Source organism: Bradysia coprophila (assembly GCF_014529535.1).
Source record: "Bradysia coprophila strain Holo2 chromosome X unlocalized genomic scaffold, BU_Bcop_v1 contig_173, whole genome shotgun sequence".
Classification (NCBI taxonomy): Eukaryota; Metazoa; Arthropoda; class Insecta; order Diptera; family Sciaridae; genus Bradysia; species Bradysia coprophila.
In genome coordinates, this window is record NW_023503302.1 from 2,718,684 (window position 1) to 2,731,739 (window position 13,056).

The 13,056-nt window shown below is 35.3% G+C and overlaps 1 protein-coding gene across 3 annotated transcripts; it reads left to right on the forward strand.

Annotated features, from left to right (window-relative positions):
• The first annotated feature begins 852 nt into the window (after nucleotides 1–852).
• On the forward strand, nucleotides 853–9,036 carry LOC119068146 (Y+L amino acid transporter 2). 3 transcript variants are annotated; one of them, XM_037171615.1, is made up of 12 exons: nucleotides 853–1,116; nucleotides 3,925–4,138; nucleotides 4,494–4,601; nucleotides 4,668–4,700; nucleotides 4,765–4,846; nucleotides 4,909–5,027; nucleotides 5,088–5,213; nucleotides 5,281–5,380; nucleotides 7,505–7,673; nucleotides 7,740–8,090; nucleotides 8,164–8,341; nucleotides 8,410–9,036. In XM_037171615.1, the coding sequence occupies exons 2-12, from the start codon at nucleotides 3,970–3,972 to the stop codon at nucleotides 8,466–8,468; spliced, it is 1,494 nt and encodes a 497-aa protein (XP_037027510.1). In that variant the 5' UTR covers nucleotides 853–1,116; nucleotides 3,925–3,969; the 3' UTR covers nucleotides 8,469–9,036. The 3 variants fall into 3 exon arrangements, with proteins under 3 accessions (XP_037027510.1, XP_037027511.1, XP_037027512.1); XM_037171616.1 differs by lacking the exon at nucleotides 853–1,116 and adding an exon at nucleotides 3,397–3,590; XM_037171617.1 differs by lacking the exon at nucleotides 853–1,116 and adding an exon at nucleotides 3,743–3,868.
• The last annotated feature ends 4,020 nt before the right edge of the window (nucleotides 9,037–13,056 follow it).

The window sequence follows — 13,056 nt, forward strand, 5'->3', positions numbered from 1 at the left end:
CCCAAATTCGAAGGTTACACATTTTTCATTATACAATTTTTAGTACACAGAAAATTCCAAGGTAAATATATCGGCTCGAAGACACCTAGCACAATAGTTCGATGCTAATAACACCTTCTTATAAAATGATTGACTATGATATACTTGTGTTTCACAAAATGTTGTGCCTATCACAAAACAGATGGCCTAGGTTACTAAGCAATTTTGTCATTTTAAAGTGAGGGAGCAATGGCGTTTATAGCGAACTTTCGTGTCACTGCACATCTGATTCGGTTATATATGGCATTACCTCCACACTATATTTACCGAGGGGTTGCTCACTTTGAATACGCAAAAATTGAACCTCGTCTAATCAGTAAAATTTCGTTGATTACACTTGATAAATCGCTATTCCTCGTTGATTTATTATGACAACTGATTTAGACACTGATAGAAACTGATTTAAGACGTTTGACTTGACTATTGAGTGGTTAATCATGTTAATCAGCTAAGTGAGCAACCCCTCGATATTTACCTTGGAAAATTCTTCTAAGTTTGTGGAGGCGCCACAGGAAAATTTAAGTGTCACTGCTGCCTTCTTGATGAACTCACAGGTGTCGTTCTTTCGTGTAAATTATGTAAATAGGTGATAATAAAATCGCAGTTTCGTGGAAACACGAAGAACAAAGTTTCCTGTTCATTGTAGCATGTTGCCTACATACTATCATTCCCCACCACCAATAACTGCATCACATTTTTCTAGTCCACACAAAATTTGTATTTTCTGTATCTTCATCAATGCCCGTGACTGTATGAACATATGGTAACGCATATATCGCACGTCCAATATCGCACACACAATGAGTTTGCTCTGTTTGTAAGGTTATGTTCCAATATTTACATCAATCATGCTGTCACTGCTGACTGCGGTGTGCTCTATCGAATCTATTTACTTTTATTAAATTTTTCAATTAAAAATCAGCAAATTTGTGTCGTTTACGTCCCAGTGATATTGTAAATGTGCTGAACTGTGTCGTCCACAAAAAACTACATTTAAAAGCATCGTTTTCCATTCGATCTGCAGTTTTTTGGGTTAGTTATGAAAATCGTGCCGCTCTACTTGGTTCCTATTGTAAGGTAAGTTTTTTTTTTAACATGCACACATTATTATCTAAATTATATGCAAACTATTTTGTGATTCCCTGTGATTTGATACAATGACTAGTGGACAATTCAGTTTTTATGCTAAAATTTCAATTAGAATTTATATGTTTATGTATACCATGATGATATACCGAGAATTGTTGCGTCATCAATATCAATAAAATAATTGGCGTCATTGATGCCTCTGTCCGTTAAGTACATACGGGAATATTTGTAAAATACGTCAATTTATATATGGTCTTCATATAAGTCTTCATTAGAAGCAAACAATTAATCTTTACTTTGATTGGCTTCCTTATTTTGTGACTTTGGCTTTACTTAATTCACTTTCGGCTTCTATATCAACAAATGGTTTCATTTTAATTAAACAGAGTATCGACTGGTGACCTACTTAACAGTTTTTTTGCACGCACATGGAGTGTATTTTTGTTGGCATTTGAATTTGAGATAGTAATTCGGCACACACATTACACTATACATTGTCTTGTCGGTTCAGGTGTTGTGATGTTTAGAAGTTCGTACATCATTCAATCTGTGTGTCTTTATTGATAATTAATTTTTGAACAAATTGTTAACAAGGTACTGCAACTGCTGTTGCTTCCTTATTGACCGATATAAATTAATGACAATTTTTGTATGGGAATAGTTTCAATATTGTAAAATTTGATTCGATTTGCGTAAAATGATGTGTTAGTGACGCGAACAGAATTTTCCAGCTGAGAGCTGTAAGAGTAAGTACTGATGATTGTGAGTTTGTTTTGACCATTTTTATCAATGGGGCACCGTTGACGCATTTAAATTGCAATCAAAGAGTCACCAATCTACTGCACGTATAAATTAACCTACAGTTTAATTACAAAGTAAAAAAAACGTTGATCAATTTAATCATCTCTCGTTACTTTATATTTCCATGAACCGTGCATCGATGCACGAAGGTAGAGGTTTCAGTTGGCATAAGGCACGTAGGTAAAAAAAAACTTCAGTTTCTTTCAAACGAAAAGAATGAAAGAAAAAAGACGAAACCGAAATCAGAACCTCGTTCTAGCAATGGTCAATATACACATACCGGCTCATTGCAGTAATTCTAATTTGCATGTTTTGTTCACACACCATCATTGGTCATTCGGTGGAACTGAACTGGTTTCCATTGCTGAACATTTCGTTTGTAAAGATGGCAAGACCATAAACAATTTGAAAATCATCGTACAAAAAAAAACTATTGTGAAACGCAACAGGGACATGTCGATTGTTTTGTTTTGCATTTTGTTCTCTTTCCTTTGAATGAAAATTAATTCTGCTCTTGTTCTGACTGTACAGAATTCTTTGTTCATTTGAGACCTAAACAGAAAAAAAAAACTTCTGATACAAGTACAAGACGATGCAATGTAATGTTTAACCGTCCGAGATGGGTTTAAATTGCTCTCAAAACATTAATTAAATTCTATCAATGTAATCGACGTCGATAGTGTTAATTACGTGCTAGTTGAGAATATTGTGACTGCGTTGAAGTGCACACGAAACATTGAAATTTATTCGGCTGGTCTATTGAGTGTAATTCTATTTTCTTTCAATCGTATCTTGTTCAATGTAATCGATGAGTAGTAAAAGTTCAATTCAAACGATTTTTCATTGATCATTTTGTGTTGCCCGTTTTCCGTAGAGTTATGATAGTGACACTGAACGTGAATATGTCGATCAATAGAAAATCAATTGAATATTTGCGCAATGTTTTGACGATGCATTTAATTGCTTTTAATTAGATTGTTGTTCGGTTCGATTGCTTGAGATGGAACACCTAGCCATAAATCAATCATATAGTCATTTAGTCACAATTGTGAGATAGAGTTGCAACAGTGCAGTAAATTTCGGATTTTGTGATTCTTTTTCGATTATTTCTGTTGTTTCAGTTCAAAGAATTCAATGCACTGGTACTGTTGTTTTAACAGACATACAAGATTTAATATGTGGGGATTAATGCCCAAAAATTCACCGAGATTCTCTGAGGAATTTAAACATTTTAGTAGAATTCAGAAGAATTTTTTATTGAATTTATTCCCAAATATTAGACCTTGGTAGAAACCGTTACAACCAATTTATGTTTGACTGAAAAAAGAAACCATTCCATAAGCGGCATATTTTCTTAGATCGCGGCTTAAATTAATAATTCTCCTAATTCGACCCACTCCAAATGTGAGCTATGAAAGAGCCAATTAAATGATTTAAATGCATCGAATTAGTTAACGATTGTCAATGTATCAACAAATAGAAACTAAAAAAATTCTCGCGATTAAAACTTTATACTCGACATATACATGTGAATCGGTGTGTAGATATAAATGATGAGAAAGAACAATTTAAACGTATAACCCGAAGCAAACCATTCGAAACTGTGCACTTGAATATTGAATCGTCGTTACTGCTGTATTCTGCAGAGTATATAATAAACGGTTCGTTCAATATTTGATTTTGAGCAACGACTTCAAAACGTGGAACGAACGTATAATAAACGTAAAATGAAATTGAAGCGTATTATAAATCGCATCGCGAATCCATAAGAAAATAAACAGAGAAAAAAATGTAATGACTCAGTTTGAAGAATACGTTTAACTGTCTACATTGCAAATAATAAAAAATAAAACGAAACGGCCAATAACTAAGAAAATAAATGAAAATTCAGTTCTTTGTCGATGTCGAGTTTTGAATCCTGTATAAACCATTCAACTGAGTTAGTTGATGCTACATCGACATAAAATCTGTTTTTTTTTCTGTATCAATTTCCAGATTTAATTGATTCTAACGGAATAGAAAAACAAGAAAAATTGAAAAATGCCTGTACCGGCCGTTGGCACTCCATCGGAATTACCACTGGTGAGTCCGAATAGTGAAATCGTCCCACCGTTCCCCAACGAAAATGGCAATGATAAAGTGCAGATGAAAAAGCAATTGGGATTACTGGAAGGTGTTTCGATCATATTGGGAATTATACTCGGATCAGGTAACATTTTATTAAAAAAAAAAAAATTAAACCTGAACAGTGCATGGAAATTAAAGAAGTCGACTGAAGAAGTCTTCCGTGTTGCCAAAACACCATACCTCATTGTTTATGTGCCTTAGACAGCTTTCGAAAGCTCTTTCGGATTCCATTAGAAAAGTGGAATATTTCTGTATAATACGAAAGAACTTAAAGCTCTCCGAACCGACTTAAAAGCAAAGATACAAATGTGTTATGATGTTTTGGCTTAACACCACATTTAATTCTGTTGTTTGGAAAATAGAATTTTACCGCTGGCATTGTATGCGCTTGCGTCTCGAAACCGGGCTTATTTCATATAATGAATTGTGAATTCCAGGAATCTTTATATCACCCAAGGGCGTAATAAAAGAAGTGAATTCAGTTGGTGCATCATTGCTAATATGGATAACATGTGGCTTACTATCGATGATCGGTGCATTATGTTGTATGTTATGCATTTTGTTTATTTTACTCAGCATCATTTTCACATTTTTACCTCGGTTTATTGCAGATGCAGAATTGGGAACGTCTATTCTGACGTCAGGTTTGTTTCATTTTGAGTTGCTTAACCGAAATGTAATTACTGATAATCAACGTCAATGTTCCAGGTGGTGATTATGCCTACATTCTCGAAGCATTCGGTTCGTTACCGGCTTTTTTATATCTGTGGGATGCCATGTTCATTTTTGTGTAATACAATTTGCATTCATTTTGGCGATATGAAATGAACCGAACGATAATTTTTTTTCCAGTCCTACAACAAACGCCATCATGGGTCTGACGGTAGCAAATTATATTCTGCAACCATTCTTTCCCGGTGACTGTGGGGTACCGACATTGGCCGCACAGCTCATGGCAGCTGCGTTAATATGTATGCAAACGCATCCGAACATTTGGTATACTGAGACTGATTTCACTAATTTTCGTTCAGGTTTCCTTACATTTGTCAATTGCTACGATGTGAAATCAACCACCAAAATGCAGAATGTATTCATGTTCACCAAAATCGGCGCTCTGGTGTTGGTGATAATATTGGGAGTGTATTGGATGGCTATTGGTATGTAACGCTGCATATACAAAACTGATGCAATAACGACTAACGATTTGGTATGTTTTTTGGCCAGGCAACACAAGCAATTTTAACGAACCATTTGCTGATACTGAAACCGATCCCGGCAAAATTTCCATCGCATTTTATTCTGGAATATTTTCGTATGCCGGATGGTGAGTTGTTTACGATGGAATTTTTTTTGGGGAAAATATTTTTGTATTTCTGGTCGTCCGTTATCGAGACGGCGACAACAGAAATAAGTGATGAGTTCAGACTGATTCGGTCTCACAGTTATATCAAAAAGTTGAAATAGTTTGATCAAGGGAAGTGACATACTCAATGTTTCTATTGGATTGACATCCTTGTCGTCGGTAAAGGGTTAAAGTGAAAAACGAAAAATTGCTGTCTGATAACAGTTCACCGCATCGATTTATGATCATGATTTTCGCATCATCAATTTTCGACACAACGACAATCAAAACACGTTCTCGCCAATTAAAATTGAGCAAATTCCGAACGCTATGCACACAGAATATCGAAGCGATGCAATTAACTTTACTAAATTAGTCGAGACGTTGAAACACTTCATGTGCAACAAATTATATGCAATTGATCTCACAAATTTTATTGCTGCTTTGGGACAACGAACAAAACCTGTTGATCTGAAAAAGGTCATCATTAAAACCGTGAATTTTAGCGCAATAATATGTTTACCAGTTGAACACATTTCATCCATTGCACATTTTACATAATTGAATCGGAAGCAAAATGACTTACGAAAATGAATGCAGAATCGATTATCTTGTACTCGAATGCATCGTTGCTCATTGTTATGGGACTCATTATAAGTATAGCAAAACATTGTAATCTCTGCAATTTTCGTTGACCAGAGCTGATAGCGGCAAGAACAACCGTGACACCATAAATTGTCTTGAACTCGAGCTCTATTTTTCTGATGAATCGCTTTATGAAATAAATTGACGTGTTATCTGCACTCATTATTTTTGTACCCGTACGAACGTCAGTTCGTTTAACTCACATATTTCGAGCGAAAATAATTCCGTTAAGAGTGACGTTAGATGTTAACGTAGGTTCGAAGATTAGAATATGTCAACAGTCAATGATGAAACTCTAACTATGGTCTTCAAGGATTTGTTTTTTAAAGCGATTTATTGACGACTCATTATACGGGTGGAAAGCAGTCGATGTGAGGTGGATGTAACTAACTAGGGAAAACTATGAATCTTTCAGAAAGTGTCTGGTCAGTATATAATATGGGTGGATAACAAGCAAAGTCTACAAGTAGAAGTAACAGTACAGAAATTGATAATTTTAATTATAGAATGAGAGGAAAGCGTTTCAAATTGAAAGATTCTATCTTTGAGTATTCGATGTAGAAAGTGGCTCTTCTGTTTTTCAGAAACCGTGCTAATGATGGGGTTGTCTGTAGTGTCTAAGTGATAGTAGTATAGTATTAGATCCTGTTATCAAGCAATGAATTTACCAGCATTTACCCAAAAACAGTAGATTCAGTAAGTCAATTTCCTAATTGTCGACCTTTATTCGCACTAGATATCAATTACATCAAATTTTTGTCAGGTTTTCTATAGATATAAAGATACATTTGAAGATTTGAGCTACGAGACTCTGCTTGTAGAAATGTCGAAATCTAGATCAAAGTTTCCAGCCTTCTTCTAACATCAGGGAAATTTCCCGTTTTTTTTATGAAGTAAATTATGCGCCCTCTATCTAACGATAGTAGATCCTCGTCACTGAGTTCATAATACCTGAAAAACATAATCCTGTACATCAGTCTCGCGTAACCTTTTGAAGGAGTTGCAAAAGATTGGACAATTTTGCTTCTACGATTTCTACTGATCTACTGATTTCCTGAAGTAGAGGCGGGTGGCTCGAGTACTGAACTGCAAGAACTCGAGTACTGAACTGCAAGAACTCGAGTACTGAACTGCAAGAACTCGAGTACTGAACTGCAAGAACTCGAGTACTGAACTGCAAGAACTCGAGTACTGAACTGCAAGAACAGATAGAATCGATAGAGCGATATAAGTATGATGTGGAGGTGAATGACCCCTGATTCTTTTTCATTAACACTGAAGAGTCTGAAGAGTGATCGTTCATCAATTGCGAAAAGACTGCATATGTTGTTCAAAGTATCCCCTATCCGTTTAACAGCGCTCTCTTTACAACCGGAGCACATTAAGTGAGCTTTCTTCGATTGACAATGTCAGATATTGTTACGACTCAAAATAATAAAAAAATATATTTTCTGTTCATAGGAACTACCTCAACTTTATGACTGAAGAACTGCGTGATCCATATAAAAATCTACCTCGAGCAATTTATATATCATTACCGCTGGTTACAGTTATTTACGTATTCGCAAACATGGCATATTGTGCCGTACTGAATTCACAACAGATGATTGCGTCTGATGCCATTGCTGTGGTAAATTTTCTCTATTGCTTTGCGTCATATTCCATTTCTCACACACATTTTTGCTTTAAATTCCAGACATTCGGCAACGAAGTACTCAGTTACGGTCAATGGATTATTCCAGTCTTGGTGGCCATATCGGCATTCGGTGGCTTATCCGTGCACATTATGACTTCATCCCGAATGTGCTTTGTCGGTGCTCGTAACGGTCACATGCCAACAATTTTGTCGCACATCAACATCGATAAATATACTCCAACGCCATCGTTGGTCTTCCTTTGCATTTTGTCGCTGATTATGGTTTGCATACCAGACGTGTATGTGCTAATTACGTACAGTAGCATAGTGGAATCATTTTTCATAATGGTATCGGTATCCGGGGTGCTGTACTTTAGATGGAAAAGACCGGATATGATCCGGCCCATAAAAGTACGAAATTTTGATTCGAAATTCACTTTCAACTGAATGTGGTTCACCGACTTATAAATTATTGACTTTTCAGTTACCGTTGATCGTTCCAATCGTTTTTATCGTAATTTGCGCGTTTCTCATCGTTGTACCGTGCTACGTGGCACCATATGAAGTTGGAATGGGTGTGCTGATAACTGTTCTTGGAATACCCGTTTATCTAGTCGGAGTGGTGTGGCGCAATAAACCCGAGTGGTTAAACTCAGCCATACGTAAGTGCTTTGGTCGTAGTTTTCTTTGTAGATTTTCCGATTTTCTTACATTTAATCTTTGTACACAGGGTCCGTTACGTTCTCATGCCAAAGACTTTTTATGTCGGCCAAAGAGGAGCAAGACTAATTTGGACTCGCTTCGTATCTCTGTTTTCATTAATGAGTTTTTTTTACTTAATTTTATTATTTATACTTAAAATGATTGTATTTTTGCTACTCATTAGCTAAGTAGTTGGATAAGTTGTGGAATTATGAATCTCCGTTTTTTGCAACAGTTCTGTCTGACTATATGTTCGACTAGTTTTTTTAAAAATTCGTTTTGCGACGATCGGTAAAAAAACAAACAAATTTCTCAACTTTTAGCAAGGATTTTATTGTGTTACCATCATTCGAATAACATTTTATGTCTAAGTTAATCTTTAAGTTTTGAACTAGCGAAGAAATTATTATTTTTAATTAGGTTTAAGGCACACGTCTAACGTTATCAGATAATATGCTTACCCATCCCGAAAGATATTTTAAGAACTCAGTATTTAAGTAGGTTTAATTCGTTTTTAAAACCAATCTCAATGCATTGTTTCATGTTATTATGATGAATGTTGAGTTCATCCTGTCGGTTCTCCTTCATTTTTTTTCTTCATTTTAAAAATCTAATGTCTGCGTACAATTTCATGCTAAAAATAGTTTTTTATCAATACGAATAAGATACTTATTCTAATGGCTACCTTTTTCTTCCAAGGCTCAGTCAGGGTCTATTTTTGGATAAACATTTTCCCAAATTTTCTTGACTCTTCCCATATTTTCCTAGATTTCCAAATTTTTCCCCAATTTCTACAAAAAATTATTTTGGGAAAATGTAGAAAAATTCGGAAAAATTTGGGAAATTTTTGGAAAATATTTTAAAATGTTTTCCCGAAAATCGTTCCTGGGCGGAAGTACTGCCCACTATAATCTCACAATTCAGTTGATTTTTGGATATCTTTCTGATTCTGAGTGAAAAAAAGGCAAGTGAGGGGACAACCTTCACTTATCCGTACCCTCTAATTACTTAAAACTTGACAAGGAAAAGGAATATTCTCACTTTACGTTACATATTTTTGCATAGAAATTACTCGTCACTTTTGTCCGTATTCGTTTGCAATCGCAGTTGACCATTTTTTTCGCTCTGTGATTCCTCTTTGAATTTTAAATGTCTTCACATTTTACAAACGGCAAACCCCTGACTGATGGTTTTAATCACTAAGTCTATTGTACAGCGTCTGGTACGAAGAATATTTACCTCCTCAGTTTTTACATTAAGTTCTATATGAGATCAAGCTAGCCAGATCGCTTATGTCGTCGATTCCATAAAGAAGATCAATTATGACTGGAATTTAATATTCAAAGAAGAAATCAAGAAGATTTCCTTAGTATATCATGAAGAAGAGTAACGATTTTCAAATATTCATTGACAAAACCCCCATTTATGACATTGTATCAGACCTTCGATTGTTTGCTATTTAAGAGCACAATTTGTCGCAAGGTCGCAAGGGTCACCATCAAATTTTCAAAAATATTTCTATACCAATTCACTTTTAGAGTGCGTACTCCATGAATGGTCCCTTATGAGCAGATGTACTGTTCCTTTTGTCATTTTGTCTTAAATATATATAGGGTAAGCGTACCAATCCTCGGGTAAGAATGAGGCCTCGGACACCCATTGTCCTTTCATTTATAACCTTCATTTAATAATAAGAAAACAATAGGTGTGCGACGTCTAAGTTTCATCATCGTTTTACATAAAAGTTGGGGCAACCTCAGATCTGTGCATTTCCGCCGTAACGATAGATCTGTTAGTGACATTTTTGTGAAAGATCTTTTATTTCTCTTAGGTTTTTCTCGCTGTTACTGTTACATGTAATTATACCCATCGCTTATGAAATTATTCGCTTTAAAATAAGTTAGTCTCAGTAAATCAAAATTTAAAAAAATAGTCGTCGTTCTAACTGGTCTTCTACAAGATTATCGCGATAGAATCATCAAATCTATTACTTCATTTGTCTAAAGCAACGGATTTAAAATATTTCATTAGTTTAAACATATCTAAGAGAACATATGCCAGAACTCGTCGTTTAATTTTGTCATCCTTTCGGGTAACAGATGTAACTGTTTAAAAAAAAGGTTTTGTGACTGAATCACCAACGCAAAAGCTCATTTAAATTCCTAAAATTCATACTACGAAGCATGTAAGGCTGTTCAAATTCTATAGAATAAAAAAGAATTTTAAGGGCAATAAATTTGACTTTCATATCAAGTTGATTCCAGATCAAGAGCCTCACCGAGTCCTATTTACAGAAATTAATTAACTTCCTAAATTATAAATCAACCCATTTACAGTAATTTATTATGGATCATATGTTTGGAAGTTGGAAATAAAAATGGGTGCGCATGTTCTTTGCTCTTGGTCCTTAAAAGAGTAGTCTTTCCCACCACCCCAAAAAAAAAAATTATGAACTGCAGCTCTCTAGATTTATGAAGTAGAATATCGCTAGCAATAAATATGATTTTTGTTTGTGTTCGTTTTATTTTTGTGTCGTGTTTTATTTTTGGACCAATAAGCCATTAAGCTAAATAATTATTTAAATAATTAAGGACTCCACGCAACTAATTATGATTTGGTGTCTAACACTGGAAATTTTTAAAAGACAGAATTTTATTGATAAATTATTGATTTGCTTTGAAAATTACAAGTGAACTGTATTTGATGTAAATAAAATAAAAGCAACGCAAAATGCCGAGTGTTTCATTTAATTTTGACCTTTAACTAACCTTACACAACGACTAACATCTCACCGGTATATCAATCGAATCCCTTACTGTGCGTTTTCTACAGATTGATACGAAGTCTTTCATTTCATTCGTTTGGATTAACTTGTAATATTGTGATTGTTGCCGTAATCATGATTGTGATTGAGTCACCACTAGACATGTGCGTCAAACAAAACAGAATAGCTGAGTGAAGTAGGTTTGTCGGTGTTGAGGAATTTCGCGCCGCATCATTCACAATAACCCACAAAGTGACATTTTCCTTATAGATCATTTTCATGACCTTGTAAACGTCAGACACGATCCCAGCTGTCAGACATGTCGAAAAATAACGAATGAATTGAACGAACTATTTTCATGTAAAAACTAGTAAATTTAACGCAGTCAACGTCAATTAATTGAGGTTAAGGAGTACTGGACGAAACATTTAGTGGGGTTACGTTGACGAGTACCGTATAATGAAAATGATCTATACAAAATGTGTCATTTTGTCAATTATTGTGAATGACGCGTCGCGAAATTCCTAACAGCCGGTTTGGCTACAGCGCAACATTTTTCGGTTAATTCTATGGAGAATGACTACACACTACACGCGTTGCCAAAATATTTATCAAGTCCACAATGGTGTCATTCTAAAGTTAATGAATCTGGCAACACAAAAAATAGTTTAAAGGCGATCAGATCACTTGAGTGTAACCGGTCGGTGAAAAACCTTTGAAGTGAGAAGTTTTCGAGCTAGTCAAACCTTTAAAAAAAAATGAGAGATTTTTTTGAAAGTGGACCAGGCTCCGTTGGAGCTTTTTTTAGTGACTCTTTGTTTACATGCCCAGATAGCCCTTCGTCCAATAGTCTAAAACCGCAGTCGTTTAATTTGAATATTCTTAAATTGGCTGGGTAATAGGGGGGTCCAAAAAATAAAAGTGTCGAGGAAGTTGGCGGACCCCGGGGAAAATAAACCTTTATAGCCTCCTGATAAAAAGTGTATATGGGGCCGATGCGATCCGAGTTGGTTTATGGGTAGCTCAACGACGAAATGTGTGAAAAAACACCGAAATTTTCCATAAATTTTTTCCATTACTTTCTATGCGAAATTTTTTTTAACGACAATATCAAACTTTTTTGGTCCAGACAACTTAGATTAGATGCAAAAGCAACAAAAATGCATTGTTTTCATTTTTTGGAATTTTTATACCTTCTGGGCACACTTAACAATATTGATATAGACAAAAATCGACAGTTAATTTCCAAGTAATACAAAGTCAGGCGAAGTCACTCTTTAAATTAAGTGTTAGGTGTCGTTGTAAAGGTGGCTTTACAGTGGCTTTCTAACGAGCCCACACACAATAAGTTTCAAGTTGGTGTCTTGACGTAACAGTCATTTGAAAATTTCCTGAGTTCACGACCCTGACATTTTTGCACCAAAATCGATTTCTATATAGCTTAAAAAAATTGTTTTCGAAAAAATTTCTTTTTGCAATGAAAGCTTATGCCATAAGCTCTCGTTAGATATGAATATATCCGATGCACATCCCATAAATGTTTTGGAAGAACCCAAAGACTGGGTGAACAGATTGGGAAACATTGACTGACTTGGGAGATGCGAATGCACTTACAAATCATTAAATCGTTCTCGATTATTCTGAAGTGAAATAATCCAACTCACCTTGAGAAGTGACCTCAGCATCTGTTAGTTACGTTCAATTTTTCTTTAACCCTCATTTTCGTGGTTTTTCACATATTTCGTCCTTGAGCTACCCATAAACCAACTCGGATCGCATCGGCCCCATATACATTTTTATCAGTGGGTCAAATAGGTTCGTTTTCCCCGGGGTCCGCCAACTTTCTCGAAACTTTTATTTTCCCATACGATTATGGACCCCCCTACTGGGGAACTTCCAACAAAAGTCGAA

What these genes read in the sequence shown, in the direction of transcription:
- LOC119068146 (XM_037171615.1), top strand. Translation starts at nt 3,970, where the DNA reads ATGCCTGTACCGGCCGTTGGCACTCCATCGGAATTACCACTGGTGAGT. An exon ending in CGTCTGATGCCATTGCTGTG is followed by an intron (nt 7,674 to 7,739) that starts GTAAATTTTCTC and finishes TTTAAATTCCAG; the next exon opens with ACATTCGGCAACGAAGTACT. An exon ending in ATATGATCCGGCCCATAAAA is followed by an intron (nt 8,091 to 8,163) that starts GTACGAAATTTT and finishes TTGACTTTTCAG; the next exon opens with TTACCGTTGATCGTTCCAAT.